This window comes from Bombyx mori, chromosome 3 (genome assembly GCF_030269925.1).
Source record: "Bombyx mori chromosome 3, ASM3026992v2".
Lineage (NCBI taxonomy): Eukaryota > Metazoa > Arthropoda > Insecta > Lepidoptera > Bombycidae > Bombyx > Bombyx mori.
Window position 1 is genome coordinate 10,963,423 of NC_085109.1, and position 19,381 is coordinate 10,982,803.

At 37.2% G+C, this 19,381-nt stretch overlaps 3 protein-coding genes across 4 annotated transcripts in view; 2 read left to right on the top strand and 1 right to left on the bottom strand.

The window, feature by feature from the left end:
* The first annotated feature begins 4,108 nt into the window (after nt 1-4,108).
* Nucleotides 4,109-7,496, top strand: LOC119630754 (uncharacterized protein K02A2.6). The gene is made up of 2 exons (XM_038021236.2): nt 4,109-5,925; nt 6,252-7,496. Exons 1-2 carry the CDS (start codon nt 4,152-4,154, stop codon nt 6,260-6,262), a joined length of 1,785 nt encoding a protein of 594 aa, XP_037877164.1. The 5' UTR covers nt 4,109-4,151; the 3' UTR covers nt 6,263-7,496.
* Nucleotides 7,497-8,943: 1,447 nt separating this feature from the next.
* On the top strand, nt 8,944-11,532 carry LOC101737924 (arginine--tRNA ligase, cytoplasmic). Its single transcript, XM_004931639.4, has one exon. It carries the CDS (start codon nt 9,355-9,357, stop codon nt 11,404-11,406), a length of 2,052 nt encoding a protein of 683 aa, XP_004931696.1. The 5' UTR covers nt 8,944-9,354; the 3' UTR covers nt 11,407-11,532.
* Nucleotides 11,520-19,381, bottom strand: part of LOC101737791 (monocyte to macrophage differentiation factor) — a 29,132-nt gene continuing 21,270 nt past the window's right edge. For both annotated transcript variants that reach the window (XM_004931638.5, XM_062676657.1), the window contains exon 4: nt 11,520-17,726. In XM_004931638.5, coding sequence (XP_004931695.1) covers nt 17,538-17,726 — 189 coding nt within the window. In that variant the 3' untranslated portion in view covers nt 11,520-17,537. The remainder of the gene's footprint in view (nt 17,727-19,381) is intronic.

The window sequence follows — 19,381 nt, forward strand, 5'->3', positions numbered from 1 at the left end:
GTGAACGTTTTCCCATCAAGGGAGCGTTCTAATACTCTCTAAGGACCTGTATATGGCGGCTGCAATGCCCTGCGGATGGTATCGTCTCTCAGGAAAACATGAGAAGCGCTTTCCAATTCCTTGAATATAAATGGAGAGTTTTTACAATGTCGAGAAGCAGGCACTGGGCGTATAGATGACATTTTGTTACGCAATTGTACCACAAAGTCGGTGGCATCCTCAATTTTTTCTATTGACGAGGAAGCTATTAACAGCTCTCCAGGGAGTCTTAAAGGTTCACCGTACACCGTTTCTGCGACTGTGGCTTCCAAATCTTCTTTAAAGGCTGACCGCATTCCCAGCAAAACCATGGGAAGGGATCTTACCCATGAATCTTGATGGCATATTAATGCCGCCTTGAGCTGTCTATGGACACGTTCAATCATTCCGTTTGCGCAGGGATGATATGAGGTAGTCCTTATACGCTTGGTGGCGAATCGAAGCAGCAGCCGGTTAAACAAATCGGATTCAAATTGGGATCCTTGGTCTGTTGTGATTATTGACGGTACTCCAAAACGGGAAATCCACTCCCTGGTAAAAGTTTCCACCACTTCCTCTGCCGTGATGGTGCGCATAGGCCACACCTCTGGTCACCTGGAAACCCTATCAATTGCCGTCAAACAATATCGGTATTCGTTGCAAACCGGTAATGGCCCTACAATGTCTATATGCACGTGCATGAAGCGACCGGATGGTGTGTTAAAGTTTCCAGTAGGAGCTGAGTTGTGTCTTGAAACTTTGCTACGTTGACATGCGTCACAGCTTCGAGACCAAATACGGCAGTCCCTTTTCATCGATGGCCAAACGAAACGTTCTGACACGAGGCGTGTGGTAGCACGGATACCAGGATGACTCAAGTTGTGCAGTTGGTTGAACGCGGTTCTTCGAAAGGAAGGGGTCAAATACGGACGTGGCTTACCTGTAGAAACGTCACAATAAATTGCCGATTTCGCTTCTGGAGGGCTGATTTTAGTTAGGCTCAGGCTAGAGCCATTTTGTAACAGATTTTTCAATTCAGAATCTGTAGCCTGAGACTTCGCGAGTGCATCGTGATCTTGATCCAGCGCGATGGCGTTGATATCGATGCGTGACATTGTGTCAGCAACGATATTGTCCTCGCCCTTAATATACTGTATGTCAGTCGTGAATTGGCTTATAAAAAACAACTGGTTTAACTGAGGAGGTGGCAGCTTCTCGCGTCTCTGTAAGAAAGCATATAAGAGTGGTTTGTGGTCGGTAAAAATTGTGGCATGCTGGACTTCTAAAATATATCGAAAATGTTGAACACTTTCGTATACCGCTAATAATTCTCTGTAGTAAGTCGGCCACTGTCTTTGCTGGGGTGTGAGTTTCTTACTAAAAAAAGATAGCGGAAACCACTTACCATTTACCTTTTGCTGAAGGCAAGACCCAATATGAACACTGGAGGCATCCGTGAACAGACCTAAACTAGAATTACTCACAGGATGTTGTAATAGCGTCGCCGAGGACAAGCTTTGCTTGCAGGCTTCAAATTGCTGAAGTAGCTCTGGGGACCAAGGAAATGGCCTGGCACCCTTGCTCTTTGTTGCTACGAGAGCCTCAATTAGCGGTGCCTGAAACTGAGCAGCATGTGGAACAAAACGCCGGTAGTAGTTCAGCATACCGAGAAATCGGCGCATACCTTGTACCGTCTCAGGAGGTGGAAAGTCCAATAAGACTTGGATGCGAGCCTGAGGAGGGCGTGTCCCTTCACTGTTTATGTGATAGCCCAAGAAGTTAACTTCATCTACTCCCAGAGTACATTTGGAGGGGTTAATTACAACTCCGTATTCTTGTAGACGTTCGAAGAGGGTTCGAAGGTGTTTCAGATGAAGATTCTCATCAGCTGAATGAACGAGGATGTCATCAACGTAGGGAAAACAGAAATCAAGACCCCGTGTGACCTCATCAATAAATCGCTGGAATGTCTGTCCCGCGTTTCGAAGCCCAAAAGTCATGAATGGGAATTCGAAGAGGCCAAACGGTGTAACAATTGCTGTCTTCGGCACGTCCTCCTCAGCGATCGGTATCTGGTGATAAGCTTTTACTAAATCGATGGTGCTGAAAACTTTTGAACCAGAGAGGTTATGAGCAAAATCGTGAATATGGCGCACGGGGTACCTATCTGGAACTGTTCTGGCGTTTAGGGCCCGGTAATCGCCGCATGGACGCCAGGTGTCGTCTTTTTTAATTGTCATATGCAGTGGTGATGACCAGGCACTTTTGGATGGTCGAGCTGTACCAGATTGCACCATATCCTCGAACTCTTTCTTAGCTGCAACTAGTTTCTGAGGGGCTAAGCGGCGGTGACGGCAGGCAATCGGAGGCCCATCCGTTGTTTTGATGAAATGGACCGTATGGTGCTTAACGACTCGAGGCAGCCCCGGTGGTCGTGTAATGTCTGGAAATTCTGCTAATAATTCAGTAAAAATGACCTTTCCAGATGCAACTGCTCGAACACTTGGTTGATCAATATCAGTGGTTGAGGCAATTGATGATAGTCCTGTGGTCCCATCAACTATCCTTTCATTTCTGCAATCCGGTAAAAGATTGTAAAACGCTAAAAAATCAGATCCGATAATTGCAGAGTTAACGTCGGCTATGACAAATTTCCAGACAAAGTTACGGCGTAGCCCGAAGTTTAGATTTAAATTAATTGTGCCGAAAGTCCGAATGCAACTACCATTGGCAGCGCTTAAGTCGTATTTGGTAGCCTTTCGCTTTACTGGTAACCAGTGATGGGGGAAACAACATAGGTCTGATCCAGTGTCGATTAAAAAACGGTGCTTGGTCACTTGGTCAATGACAAACAGGCGGCGGCCAATACTATGGCAATCAGTTGCCGCCATTACTGACTGCTGTTTGGGTTTTCCGCCTTCCAGGTGCAAGGAGTTACACATTTAGTTGCATTATTGCCCCACCTCCGATGATACCAACAAATTTTAGGGCCGCGAGATGATGATCTGTCACGATAAGGGCGGCTCTGTCGCCTAGATAGGGCAACAACTTGGCTACTGATCTCTTCTAGTTGTTTGGCTAATGAACCAAGGGTTAAACTGTTCGAAGATGTTGCGGTCGAACATACCATAGGAGGAGTTTGGGCCAACTCAAGAATTTTGTCGGCTAGTTCTGACAATTTGTCAAGGCCAAGGTCAGCCTGTGCTGCCAGTATAGCTTGAGCCTGATGAGGCAAGCGGCGTAACCAAAGTTGGCGTATAATATTGTCGTCTGTGAGTGTGCTTCCTGCAAGAGAGCGTAGGTGTCGGAGGAACTGTGATGGTTTTCTATCCCCAAGTTCTTCATCACTCAGAAGTTGTCGAACTCTTTTTTCTTGTGATACAGAAAGGCGCTGAATAAGTATGCTTTTTAATTTTTCATATTTTTCTTCAGTTGGTGGGTTTGTTATTATGTCTTCAACCTCTCCAGCTATTCTTTGGTCAAGGTGACCTACAACATAATTATATTTAGTAGTATCTGTCACAATATTGGCAATTTGGAATTGAGCTTCAATTTGAGCAAACCAAACAGCTGGTTTGTCAGCCCAAAATGTAGGCAATTTGACTGTAACTCTACAAACTTTTGTTTCTCTCTCATTTCCTTCAAGTTGTTTTTGTAGCGCTGCATTTGCAGCCAAGAGTTGTTGCAGTTGTTCCTGTATTTCTTGACTGGCCATTGTTAAGAAGAAAAATATAAACTTAGTTTAATAATATAAAACTGTATAAATAATGTTAACTATACCACACGCTCAGCAGGAATTATACATATAACCAATTATAGTATTATATTACAATACAAAATGTTATTAAAATTTTTTTTTAACTAAAATTAATATTGGTTAATACATTCACAGAAAAATAAAAAATTAAAGGAAATAAATAACATTAAGGTTTTTAATACGAAATTCTATTTTTTATTAGAGTCCCTAATATATAGACTGCAGCACTGATTGTTGTAACCTTCTTTTCCATATTCCATTATTTGAAATATACTTCAAACACATTGTCATTTTTGCTACCTATCTTTATTATATTTTATGCTATGTCTTGAAAACATTGTTTTATTATATTGGCGACGAGTTAAAAGAAATTAAGATGAACGATGAACAATTCGCATTATTTTTACATGCACAACAAAACCAGCAAGAGCAGATTTTACAAATCTTGAAATTGTTGGTACCAGCAGCTTGCAATACAACAGCCAAGAGCGTGACGAACGACTCTTTTACAAAACATGATACGGATAACAAGATAAGTATAATCAAACATTTCAATATGGATAAATACAATCCAGATACATTCAGAATTGACGATTACATTGATTTTTTCGAAAACAAATGCAAAATTCTTGATATCGATAACAGCGACTTACAGAAAGATTTGCTTCTGAATTTACTAACACCAGAGATATTCCACGAATTAAAAGTAGCTTTAACGCCTGATTTCGATATAGCTACATACAGCGAAATTTGTAACAAATTATTAGACCTCTATCGCATAAAAACGACGAGGTATAGAGCCTTAACAGAATTTTGGAATTGCACTAGAGAACAAAATGAAACGATGGAACACTATGCAAACAGATTAAAAGGTCTTAGTCGGGATTGTGGCTACACTAATGACTTCCTGGAACGACAATTACGTGACCGCTTTGACACTGGATTGAATCATCCAGATTTAGAAACCGACTTGAAACAAAAATGGCCTGATTTAGTTCAAATGGTAGACGGAATACCACGAGAAGTAACCTTCCAACAAATTTTTACAATCTCTCAATCAAGAGAACAGGCAGAACAAGACACACCACGAACAAGTATTAAAAAAAAAAATAGGAGCAAAACCAAAACCGTACCATTACATCAAAATACAACACGAAAATTAAATCCAATGCATTGTTTACGCTGTGGAAAGAAAGAACGGCACAGCCTATCACAGTGCTCAGCCAAGGACCATATGTGTAAAGAATGTAACACGAAAGCACACTTTGAGAGTTGTTGCATTAAGTCTGGACGGGCATACATCAGCTATTCAGAAGGGAGCCGAAAATCAATTAAAAAAATAACAAGACCTCATAAGTCCTCAACATCATCATCATCATCTATCAGTAATAACAAGGAAGAAAGCGATGATGAAGTTATCTGCAGCGTCTTGGGTACACGTAAGAGAGAATGCAAACAAATAGATGTACGCATCAATGACATACCTTGCACTATGGATTGGGACCCCGGCTCTGCGTATTCAATAATAAACACGACATTATGGAAAAAATTAGGATCACCATCTTTACAACCCGCCCCGAAACTTAAGGCCTACGGTAACACAAACTTAAAAACAAAGGGAATTACAAAAGTAACAGTCGAAGTCGACGGACTGCAAAAACTTCTACCTGTGGTCGTAATGAAAAATGCCAAACCAATGTTATTTGGTTTACATTGGAGTGAAGTTTTTGAAATGGAATTTCCAAAACCAGTATACTCCATCAAAACATCAACACCGATGACTCTTAAACAAATATTGGATAAACATGTACAACTCTTTGATGGAAAACTAGGAAAAGTTAACAATTATTACGTAAACATACATGTCAAACCAGAAGCTGAACCGATCCACCTTCCTGCACGGCCTATAAAATTCAGCATGAAAAAGAATATAGAAAGGGAGTTAGATCGTCTGATCTCAGAAGGGATAGTGGAAAAAGTAGATCCTAATATTACACCTATTGAATGGGCTACACCCACAGTTAACATTCTGAAATCTACAGGGGAAATTAGGATATGTGGAGACTACAGAACTACACTTAATCCAGTACTTATTAAACATCTACACCCAGTTCCGATTTTCGATCAACTACGCCAAAATCTCGCAAACGGTAAATTATTTTCAAAAATAGACCTTAAAGACGCATACTTACAATTTGAAATAGCACCAGATTCGAAAAAGTACTTGACGTTGTCAACCCATAAAGGGTATTTCCAATACAATAGAATGCCTTTTGGAATATCGACTGCTCCTTCAATTTTTCAACATTTTCTGGATCAACTGCTAGGCGATATCACCAATGTAGCTGTATATTTTGACGACATAGCTATAGCAGGGAAAGATCTTTCAGAACATTTACAAACTTTATCTATTGCATTCGATCGCTTACAAAACGCTGGCCTAAAAGTTAATTTAAAGAAATGTAATTTCTTACAGAATCAGATTGAATACCTAGGTCACATAATAGATAAACATGGCATCCACCCAACCAAATCTAAAATTGATGCCATAACTAAGGCCCCAGCACCTAGTAATGCAAAAGAACTACGATCATTTTTAGGACTAGTTAACTTTTACGAACGGTTTGTACCACATCTTCACGGAATTTGTTCGGATCTTCATGATCTAACTAGTAAAAAAAATAGATGGCGTTGGACTGATCATGAAAACAGAATATTTGAAGATACAAAGAAATGCATAGCTTCTTCACAACCATTAATTGCATTTGACGAGAAACGTCCCCTTTATTTAGCATGTGACGCTTCCGAAAAGGGATTGGGTGCAGTATTATTCCACAAGGACTCGAACATAGAACAGCCAATTGCTTTTGCTTCAAGGAAACTACGACCAGCGGAAATGAAATATTCCATTATTGATCGTGAAGCTTTAGCAATAGTATTTGGTATAAAAAAATTTGATCAGTACTTGAGAGGAACGAAATTTAATCTAGTTACGGACCATAAGCCTCTTATACATATTATGGGTGCACGCCGCAACCTTCCTAAACTAGCCAATAACCGATTGGTAAGATGGGCCCTAGTAGTGGGAAGTTATCAATATGACATTTACTACAGGAAAGGTGAAAATAACACATTAGCTGATTGCCTTTCTAGATTACCAAACCCTGAAACTGAACCCTCCGAGACAGAAGGGCTTGTACATAAAATAGATCTACGTCTTTTGAGCACTCGATTGACTGACCTTAACCTATCAGAACAGTTACTTATGAAAACAACTGCAAAGGATCATATACTCACAAAAGTTTGTCAAAATTTAAAAACCGGCTGGAGAGAATCAGAATACAATCCAGAAATTAAACCATTCTACAGAAACCGGACTGAATTATCTGTTGAGAATAAGATACTTATGAGGCAAGGACGCATCGTTATACCTACAGCACTCCGAAAAGCCATTCTTACATACCTTCATCGAGGACACCCTGGCATTTCTGCTATGAAAGCACTTTCACGTTACTATGTTTGGTGGCCTAACCTTGACGAAGACATAGAATTATTTGTCAAGAAATGTACCAGATGCCAACAGAACCGCCCTTGTAATCCTGAACTTCCTGTATTTTCCTGGTCCATACCAGAAGAAGTATGGGAGAGAATCCATATCGACTTTGCTGGACCGTTCGAAGGATCGTATTGGTTGGTATTGTGCGACGCTCTCTCCAAATGGGTGGAAATACGACCGATGAAACACATCAACACCAGATCACTTTGTCTTACATTAGATAACATATTTTGTACATTTGGCTTACCAAAAATGATTATATCCGATAATGGACCTCAATTTACATCTTATGAATTTAAAGAATATTGCACAAAACAGTCTATTTTACATGTCACATCATCTCCATATCATCCTCGGACAAATGGGCTGGCAGAACGTTTAGTCAGAACATTCAAAAATAGAATGGCATCGGTAGACAACACAAATCTCGAGCGCCGACTATTAGAATTTCTGTTTACATACAGAAACACTCCGCACTCGTCCACTGGTAAATCTCCAGCTGAGATGATGTTTGGAAGACAATTGAATTGCATACTTTCCAACATTTGGCCAGACAAAAGAAGGTTAATGCAGTATTTACAAGTAAAAGAAAATATTCGTACCACATCACCGAGTTACCGACCAAGTGACCAAGTATATATTAAAACACGCAATGATAAAATATGGAAACCAGCGGTAATTACATCCCGAAAACATAAATATTCATATATTGTTTCAACACCAGGAGGACTAGAAAAACGAAGACACGCTGATCACATCAGGCCACGCGAGTCTTCCACCTCAGAAACCCCGAGGAATGAAAGGGCGCATTCTTCTATGCTGCCGACGACTGCTTCTCCAGACATTGGAATGGAAACATCAATTAGCGAAAGGCTAACTAACAATAAGAATTCGGCAGCAGTACCATTACCTTCACCGCAGTCGCCTACAAATGTACAAATTTCTCCAAATTCACCTTCACAGCATTCGAAGTTATACTCCTCACCTGCTCCGGTCTCCACTCCTGTGCCATTTGCTCCGCGTCGAAGTAATCGACCTAAACAGGCACCCCGCCGTCTGATCAACGAGATGTAGATGGGGGAGGAATGTTGTAACCTTCTTTTCCATATTCCATTATTTGAAATATACTTCAATGACAATGTGTTCATTGTCATTTTTGCTACCTATCTTTATTATATTTTATGCTATGTCTTGAAAACATTGTTTTATTATACTGATGGTGTTCGTATTAGACCTCACTAATACTTGCGAAATTGATAATTAAATTGTCGAAAAAATGTTCAGGCGTAATAAGGAAATGAACATTTGCGATTAATTTCTGTGGTTCTCCGTGGATTTATTGAAAGCAGGCTTCTATATTGCGTTACTACATCCGTTATTACGTCCGCGGCTTCAACGGGACATCTCAATTTCTCGTGTCGGGGTCACCATTTTAGGAAATATGTTGTCAACTGTCGTCGTTGCGGATTAAACTCAAACTGCAGTATAGGAAGCACTTATTTATTCCACACGCACCATAAAATCGTATACATTAACAATCAATTGGTTTTTATCCTTTGAACCTTTTAAAAACGTAAAACACAAATTTTTATCTCATGACATTTTTCCCTCAATCTGACAGCCTGTCTTTCTTTTCTTCCGGACGTCTCCCGTTGTTAATCTGTGTGTGAAAAACCATTCACCACAAGCATACATACCACACATTTTACAAGTTACCGAAGAAGTATGTTTTGTGTGCATAAATAGGTTCTTGAAAATTTACCGTCTAAATTATTAGGTAACTAAAACCCAAATTACCTGCTAGTCTGCTACCTGTCATTCGATCATAATGTCATTGTCACTTGTTGGAAAGCTCGAAGACTTCAGAAAATAAACCGAACCATAAAAAATCTATTAAAAAGGTGGCAAATAACCAACCAACTGAAACATATGCTTCCAATAATAATAAATGAACTCGTATAAATTGATAAAAATCACAAAACACTAGTGCTAAAACTGTAAACTATAGTTGCTACGTATAAAAATGACGGATATGAACGAAAAGAGGTTAGAAGAGCGAACCACCAGGGCCGAAAAAGAAGCCCGGGCTATCGAAGAAGAGCTAGAGAAATTAAGTAAAGGTGATCTTAGCTATGTCGGGAATCCAGAATTGGATAAGCTGCTGACCGAAAACGAAAAGCTCAAACATCGTCTCGCTATTCTTGAAAATGCCATAAAAGTAGAGACCGAATCTTCAGCGGCGATCAAGAAGGAAGCTAAAAAACGCACATTACCAATGCTTGTAACAGATACTAAGTCTGTTGAAAGTAATTTTTGCATATTAGAAGAACTGAAAAATCTTTTTGAAGTTGCCATTACCAATGCCTATCCAGATTTAGAGAATCCACCCATCGCACTGACGTTGTCAGGTAACAATCCTAAATTTGGAGATTATCAATGTAATTCTGCCATGGCCATAGCTCAGTTATTGAAGGCTAACAATGTAAAGACAAATCCCCGAGAAGTAGCTAATAACATACTAAACAAAACTCCAACATCACCAATAGTGCAAAGAATTGAAGTAGCTGGAGCAGGTTTCTTAAATATTCACTTGAATAAAGAATTTGTTGAACATGTTTTAAGTAGTATTTTAAAATCAGGCATCCAACCACCTGCAGTAAAGAAAGAAAAAGTTATTGTAGACTTTTCATCACCAAATATTGCAAAAGAAATGCATGTTGGCCATTTAAGGTCTACCATCATCGGTGACAGTATTTGTAGAGTGTTAGAATTTTTAAATAATGATGTGGTTAGGTTGAACCATTTGGGTGACTGGGGCACTCAGTTTGGAATGTTGATTGCTCATTTGCAAGATAAGTATCCAGATTTTAAAACGAAATCACCCCCAATATCTGATTTACAAGCATTTTATAAAGAGTCAAAGAAGAGATTTGATGAAGATGAAGAATTTAAAAAGCGAGCCTATTCATGTGTAGTACAGCTGCAGTCTCATCAACCAGATTACATTGCAGCATGGAAATTGATCTGTGAAGTATCTCGTCAAGAATTTCAGAAGATCTATGATCGGCTTGATATCAAAATCATAGACAGAGGTGAATCATTTTATCAAGACCGAATGGATGCTGTTGTACAGTTCTTAAAAGGAAAGGGCTTCTTAGAGGAAGATGAAGGAAGACTTATTATGTGGGGTAGTGAAAAACGTGAAGGTATACCGTTGACAGTTGTAAAATCTGATGGAGGTTACACGTATGATACATCTGATATGGCTGCTATAAAGCACAGGGTTGATGAGGAGAAAGCTAACCGTTTCATTTATGTTACTGATGTAGGCCAATACACTCATTTTATGACCATAGATGCCTGTGCAAGACGAGCTGGTATTCTCAAAGACGACCAGAGAGTTGAGCATGTTGGATTTGGTGTTGTTTTGGGAGAAGATAAGAAAAAATTTAAAACTAGGTCTGGTGATACCATAAAACTCATAGAGTTATTGGATGAAGGCCTGAAAAGATCTTTAGACAAGCTAGTTGAAAAGGGGCGTGATAAAGTGCTTAGTTCTGAGGAACTCAAGAGAGCTCAGGAAGCTGTAGCTTATGGCTGCATCAAGTATGCAGATCTATCGCACAACCGAATTAATGATTATATATTTTCATTTGACAAAATGCTCGATGACAAGGGCAATACTGCTGTCTATTTATTGTATGCATTAACTCGCATTAGATCGATTGCAAGGAATGCTCAGATATCATTAGATTCATTATTGGCAGAAGTCGATAGGATTGGATTGAAACTCACACATGAATCAGAGTGGAAGCTTGGAAAAACCCTGCTTAGGTTCCCTGAAGTCATATTGAAAGTATCTAGTGATTTGTACTTACATAGTTTATGTGAATATTTGTATGAGATATCCTCTGCTTTCACAGAATTTTATGATAAGTGCTTCTGTATCGAAAAGGATAAGGAAGGAAAGATTGTCAAGATAATTTATGAAAGATTAATGCTATGCGAAATCACAGCAAGAGTAATGGAAAAATCACTAGAAATTTTAGGAATCAAAACTGTATCAAAAATGTAGTGTTTTTTAAATTTTAATAGTTGTGTTTTAAATTAACTATTTAAATACCAAGTCATTATTAATTTGTTGTAATTATTAATCAACATTGATTGTAATCAACAATAAAACAGCAATTTGTTTGTAAAACGTTTATTTACTGAGTTCCCAAAAACCTCTACAAAACTATACCAGGGCCCATAATCAGTGGTAATATTAATTAAATTACATTAAAACTTCATTAAAAATTATGACAACCACTTGATAGAATACTGAGAATAATCTATAAGACAGTAATATTTTTTATAAACAATGTTATACTGAGGAGGTCCATGGTCCAATAGCCATGTTATATATCATGGTATATAACAGTCCTGTTATGTTTACTATTATAAAATATTTTGTAGCAATTCCTAAATTCTTATCAAAGGAAAAACAGTACAACTCTAAATTATATAATTTTTATGTAATATGTCATATTATAATACTAAGCCAAAAAAAAATGAAAATTTTTAAAGAAAGAACACACGCAAAAACGTTTTAATTAAATTAAGGAAGAACACTAATCGCAATAACATTATTTATAACATCAGAAAAACTGAAAACATATCGACGTGCGAGTCTATTTGGTTTAAGCGACATTTTACATCTTTTATTTTATTGCTTAGATGGGTGGACGAGCTCACGGCCCACCTGGTGTCAAGTGGTTACTGGAGCCCATAGACATCTACAACGTAAATGCGCCACCGACCTTGAGATATAAGTTCTAAGGTCTCAAGTATAGTTACAACGGCTACCCTACCCTTCAAACCGAAACGCATTACTGCTTCACGGCAGAAATAGGCAGGGTGGTGGTACCTACGCGCGCGGACTCACAAGAGGCCCTACCACCAGTAAAAAATCTGTACAAGAGACCCACCTAAAGTTTAAAATTTGCAAAAATATCATGGGGATAAACGGGATAAACATATTTGAAGTTCAATTAAAAACATCGAATATCGATAAATATCGATAACGAAAATCGATACTAAGACGAAATAAAACGGAACATTAGTTACAAAGATAAATATCACTAATAAGCGAAATGTTGCTTAAACCAAATAGCCATTAACACGACACGACGACATGATGAAATTTTATCATGCAAGTTTCATGTTCAGTTTCAAGTTAGCATTAATCACTATTATCAAAGAGCTTAAAGATTTTCTATCAGAAGACTGAATGCCCTTTTTGTATACTGACGCAGAATATGAGGTTTTCCTTTATGAGATTCTTTAAATCTTAAAATTACATTTACTCATTCTACATCTCAATAGCATCTCAGATGCGCTGCCTGAATCACTTACGTTACTCCATCGTATAAGTCAAGGATAGTACGTAAGCACTGGTATGAGCAATTAAAATCCAATCGCCACTGAAAACGGATCTTATTTTCTAAATAATTCTAAATATAAATTTCTATAGAAGTATCTTTGGAAATGATATTAAAGATTTGTTTAAATTTTTGGTCTTAAATGTCTTTTTTACAATCTTATTGCACTGTGGGAATTTAAATTGAATCTTCACTGGTTTATGCTTATCGTATTTTACATAGGAACTTCAATTATGCGTTATCACCAGAAGCAAATCCTAGAGCATTTCGTTGAGATCTGAAGCGTCCGTAGCCTATCTACGATCAAACAACTGTGCGATTCTTGTTCAAGTAACTTTTTTTTTTCAAATTCCGGATGGAAATTTCATAATCGGAAAAGAAAATGCAGTAACCGAGAATTTTCAGCTCCTTAAATGTATTTTACTGTATAAATACAACATACCTTTCTAACGCCTATAAAAATTGTTAAATATCATTGGGTATTAAAGGTTTCTGATGACGACAATTAAATTTTATATACTTCAAAATGTTTTGCTTAAAAACCGTGAAAGTCAAAAAAGAAGAAGGAAATGATGATGTAGACGAGCTTCCATTGACAAACTTATAACTAAGAGATTACACGGAAGGCAAAACGTTTTGTCCTAAATTGTGATCAGACTTTGTTTTGTGGAGCCAAATATATTCCTATTTTTCATATGATGGAGAGTATGCCACCCTAAAAGTGTCCAAAAACTCTTAAATTTGATTGAAACAAAATCAAGAAACTTCATATCTAAATTTATAATACAAGTCAGTAATAAAATATTAAAATTTTTGTTTTATACTGCTCGAATATTGTAAGTTTTGAATCAATCAAAGAAATTGTGACCATCAATACAATCATTTAATGATTTTTTCCATTCAAAATAACAATAAAAACATATAGTTACCTAAAGAAGATCCACATCTCGACAAGACTACATAATATATATAACAATTTGGATTACTTTCCATGAATATACTATGTCCATGGATGAACGAATGTGTGCTACAAAAGTGGCACGTTATAAGAAACATTATGAATCGAATAAACACCATAAATTGGAATAGAACATTTTCTTCGTCCGTGACCACGACCAATGTAGAATATTCGAAAAGTCGTCAATAATGACAGTCAAATAGCAATATTAAATCGTAAGCACAGTTTTAATTGTTCCTAAATTGGACATTATTGTATTAATGTATTTACTTTACTTAAATAATATCTCTAGTGTAATTCCAGGAAGAAAATAATTTTAAATTAACTATGTGCTGCATAAGTTTGTTCTATTACCTTCAATTAAAAAAAAAAAACGGTACAGTAATAAGGTGTTCAATCGAAGGACCCTAATAGTATCCGGGACGTTATAGCTAAAACTTGATCATAACAATGCCACACTTACAACTATATTTCCACTGCAGACAGAACGAACACTTACACATAAAAACTAGATACATTTTAATTATATACTTTTAATGATTTCCATACATCGCTTTCGATTAACAGAAGACGTAAAACCAATTCTATGTTCAAAATAATAATTGTGCATCCTTGTCTTTTACCCTGTTAAAACTTACGAAATCCAATATAGTACATGCGTTCAAAACAATTTTATTCTGTAATTTTCTTAAAATTTTGTATAAAATAAAGGGTTTTCTCACCAAAAAAACAAAAAACATTAAAATGATATTCTTTTGTAACATATAGATTGACTAGAAAATGTTAAAAAAAAAACAATATGTTTTGTAATACTACCAGTATGCTAAGTGTCCCAAAATTAAACAATTTTCACGTTTCATCTACATGGCATTTTTATAGCGTGAAACGATTGAAGGCCAGACTATAGATGTATCAAAACTATACATTTTTATTATTCCACAATGTCTAAAAATAAAACAAGGGCCGAATTTATGAAAAAAAAAATACATTTTTTGTTCCGCCAAACAAATACAAATAGATACATATATAGATGCCATGATTCTGTCGTTTAGATCGAAAGGTCAAATGTGGGCAATATCTACACAATGAACGCGGCGGACAACGATCCGTCCACAGATTATACACTAATGACCTAGCCATCAACGGATGTACCAGTGACATGTTTCACTTTCGATAGTCAACCATTGTGTTATACTTTCCGAAGAACAATGCACTGTTTTAAAATTGTTTCTTTACTTTATCGAACAGGTCAGCGGTGTTAAGACCTGACTACAATAATGAAAATTACATTTTGTTAGCGAAGATGAAAGACTGACACTTTGAAAACGACATAAAATTTCGGTTTGTATCATCGACGCTATTGTTAAGAATCTGTATTTTACTATACGAGGCAATAATAGTTATACATACAAAATTCTAGAGAGATTTTTTTGCTATTCACTTGAGTGATTGAGCAAACCGTAATTAAAAATTGGGACGTAAATTTAACAAAATAGCTTGGAATTTTTTTTATCCTACAGAATAGTACATTAAACTAACTACATAGACTAAAACCGGAGAAAAAACTTCGACATATTATGTATAAATATTAAACAGAGTTCCGTAATATAGGTATAAGATAGAATATAAACATCTCTAAAAATTTCTAAACATTTTAATAGTTAATCTAAAAAGGATTGGATTGGTCGCGAGATTCTGAGATACTACAGAACTACAACAATATTATTTAATAACATTATTCTACAAAATATACATATACATCTTCGAACGTTTGGCCGAGCGCAGAACCAGCCAGTACCTAACCTAACCCAACAAGTTAGTCCCAAAGAGTTTGATAACAACAACCACAATACATTAATTAATTATAAACTTTTTATTCTAAGAGTATTTCTTTCATGAGAACATTTTTTGTATATTCGGATGATCCGTAATAATTTGTTAATTTGGAATACATTAAACTCTGGGAGGTGTTCACGATGCGTGAACTAAATCTTACCTTAAAATCATCCTAATAAAATATTTTAAAACTTTCACTACGAAATAGCACGTTGCAGTATTGAAATCCACTCTCGTTAAATTGCAAGAGGTCATAAATTAGTTACATTTTACTGCATTATGGCACTTTACCGGCAAAGGCGTACATAGGCGTAGATTTTTTTTATTGCTTAGATGGGAGGACGAGTTCACAGCCAACCCGGTGTTAAGTGGTTACTGGAGCCCATAGTCATCTACAACGTAAATGCGCCACCCACCTTGAGATATAAGTTCTAAAATCTCAGTACAATTACTACGGCTGCCCCACCCTTCAAACCGAAACGCATTACTGCTTCACGGCAGCTATAGGCGGGGCGGTGGTACCTACCCGCGCGGACTCACAAGATGTCCTACCACCATACTTAAATACATTCGCTATAAACATAGATACGCTACATCTTGTGTATTAACGAATACATATTTCTGGATATCAACGCCATAAGGTCGGATATCCAACTTTTCGAATTGTATCTGATTGTTATAGATATCTAATCGAAATTCCACCCATAGACACAGCCCACTGAGTTTTTCGTCGGATTTTCTCAGTGGATCGCGTTTCCGGTCCGGTGGTAGATTCTGCGAAGCACGGTCCTTGCTAGGGTTCGTGTAAGCAACGTCGTCAGGTTTTAGCCCCGCGAGCTCACCTACTAGTTAAGGTTACGCTGAAATAGCCTCTCAAGGCTTAGATAGGAAAAAAAATCCCAAGGACAGGCCAAAAAACGTCACACAGCAAATCCGACCTTACGAATCCGAATCATTCTGAAGATTTATTTCGTCAAACGAAAGCGCGCAACGTGCCGTGCAAACGTGCATCTTATATTTCGTAGTGATGTCAGTTTCTAGTCTAACCGAATGTCTACCTCGTTTTTACGTATTTTTGGCGAAACGCAGATGCCCAATGAACCGTAGCTGCGACATCTACATTACACATCATCACAAATAATTAGACACGTCTCAAACGCGCAGTGAACATAGCTGCGCATACAACGGATCTTCCATTTTGCGGACATTCTGTCTAGGGAATTACTCGTTCTGTGACCTCGCACGAAAATAGAATTAGAGAGCTTTAATTGAAATTCAAGGTCGGGAGAGATTCTAAGGCAGCGGTCAGGGAACCGGGGTAAATTACCCCAAATGGGGTAAAATAAATTTTGGGTAGTAAAAATGAAACTTTTGTGAGTAAAAAAAAATAGACTTTTTGGCGGGAACGCGAGGAGTGAAGTTGTGTGATTTGTTTTATTTTGTCTATTTAGTGTTTCTTCGGGTTTAAATGTGTAATAATGGTAGTTTATTAACTGTTTAATATCTGTGAAACTGCACAAATGTGGGAAACTGAAACAAAGCCGCTGGACGTAACTTCTCGAGATCCTCCAAAAAGTCCACTGAAAAAATCTTAGTAAATGACCACAATTTTACTGAGATTATATTTCATCCCATTTCATTTCATTTAATTTCATCCCAGTTGATTAATGTTTCAAATTAATCATCTTTATTTCATTTCACTCCATAATATCATTTTTCATAAAAATATGAATATAAATTAAAATAAGACATGACTTAAAGGTCTCAGTTACCCGGTCATAAAATCACTTAAAAAAAAGTAAAAAATATAATAATATATTGAAGTGAAACTTCTTTAAAATCGTTAAATTTTTTGTTATTCTTTTCTTTTCAAAATTATCATGGGGGCTATAATATGAAAGATAATAAAAAGAAGCGATTTCGTTTGTTTTTTGTTATGTAATACTTAAAAAAGTTCCCCGACCGCTGTTCTAAGGGGACGTGCAGTCTTCATTGCGATTTTAACTCAGGGAAGAGATGGCGTAAGATGGCTAGGTAGTGTACCGTGGCTGCGAGGGCGACGAACACGTGCCATATGGCGTGAGCGAAGGGTATCCGCCCGTCAGACTTGAAGAAGAACACGCCCATGAGGTAGAGAATGCCGCCGAGCTTCAGATCGCACATTGCAGGAAACTGGTGCTGCAAAAGAAATAAAACCATTAACCTTTTTACTGGTGGTAGGACCTCTTGTGAGTCCGCACGGGTAGGTACCACCACCCTGCCTATTTCTGCCGTGAAGCAGTAATGCGTTTCGGCTTGAAGGGTGAGGAAGCCATTGTAGCTATACTTGAGACCTTAGAACTTATATCTCAAGGTGGGTGGCGCATTTTCGTGGTAGATGTCTATGGGCTCCAGTAACCATTTAACTCCAGTTGGGCTGTGAGCTCGTCCACCAATATACGCAATAAAAAAAATAAAAAAAAAAACTTGCCAGAAATTGTCTGATGGAGCAGACGAACGCGTACGAACATCTTCAACAGATTATCCTATTGTGAACGACTTAACAAATTGCTTTGAATAGCCCCAACCCATTAAAGATATTTACCCAATCAAGTTACAATGAAAACGTGGTTTTTATTAATCGAGCTCATACACGAAACAAAATGAATTTTGGGTGGCAAAATTCATGTTGTGAGACACCTTGAGACATGAGGTCGAAACCTCAGTTATATTGTATAACGGCTGACACAGTTTCCAAAATAAAATGCACAACTGGTTCGTGGCCAAGACTGTGGCACCCAGACATGCTGATTTTTGTTTGTCTATTTTATTTTTAAATTTATTTTTCTATTATACATTTAATTTTTCTATTAATAGCAACAATTATAAGGTTATGAACATTATTAAACCCCGTGAAAAAGTTGCACGAAATATTATGTTCCATCTTGCAACAATGGCTGTAAGACATTCAAAACCCTTCTTTAAAGATTATGAAATAGCTGACGTGAATATAGTTCGAGGCAGTACATTATGTAGTATACAATAGCATTCACGTGTGACGTCTATTTCCAAACACACCAAGTAAGTAAGTAAGGGTGGAGTCGGAGCACACCTATGTTTATGTGACGCGCCAAAAGGAATTGGTTGAAAATTAAGGAAATTGAAAGGTACACATATCTACAAAAAAAAATAATGCGAAAGAGGTGACAGGTTTATAGTCAGGCAAAAAATAAAGATGAGTTAGGTTAAGTCGAAAAAAGAATGTATGCACACACATGACTGACTATCCATAGAGTACATTAATTATACGTTCTCGTTGACGAGTTCTGTTTAAAACGAGGTTTGAAGGACCTTCGTCTTGAACAATTTTAAAGTGAATTTGAAAAAATAAAAAATAAAAATAAAGTTATTCGGAGTTTCATTTAGACTTTAGTCGGACACGAATATATAAAAATACATAATCCGCTATAATTTAGGCCGATTGCAGAAATATCAGGGAAACGTATGATTGAATTATTCAAAGCGCCGATACACTCGCAAGGTAACACACAACGCATCGAGTACAAAGTACACCGAAACGGGTTTGTGATTATTCCGTGTGCTTATCTACGTGACCTTTTCAATAGAAACTTTGTTACAGAATTGAGTCGTCTATTATCAAAGGCGGCAATCTGTACATTTGGACAAAAAATTTTTATTGATATGTCAATACAGATTTATTTGAATATAATCGTCTCCTTCAAAGAATACGGTTCAAAACCTGCATTAAATAAAGGTTAATAGTTAACCTGTTATTTATCTAAGATGTCGTTCCGAAGAGTTTTGTGACTGCCAATGGAATACAAAGTCAATAA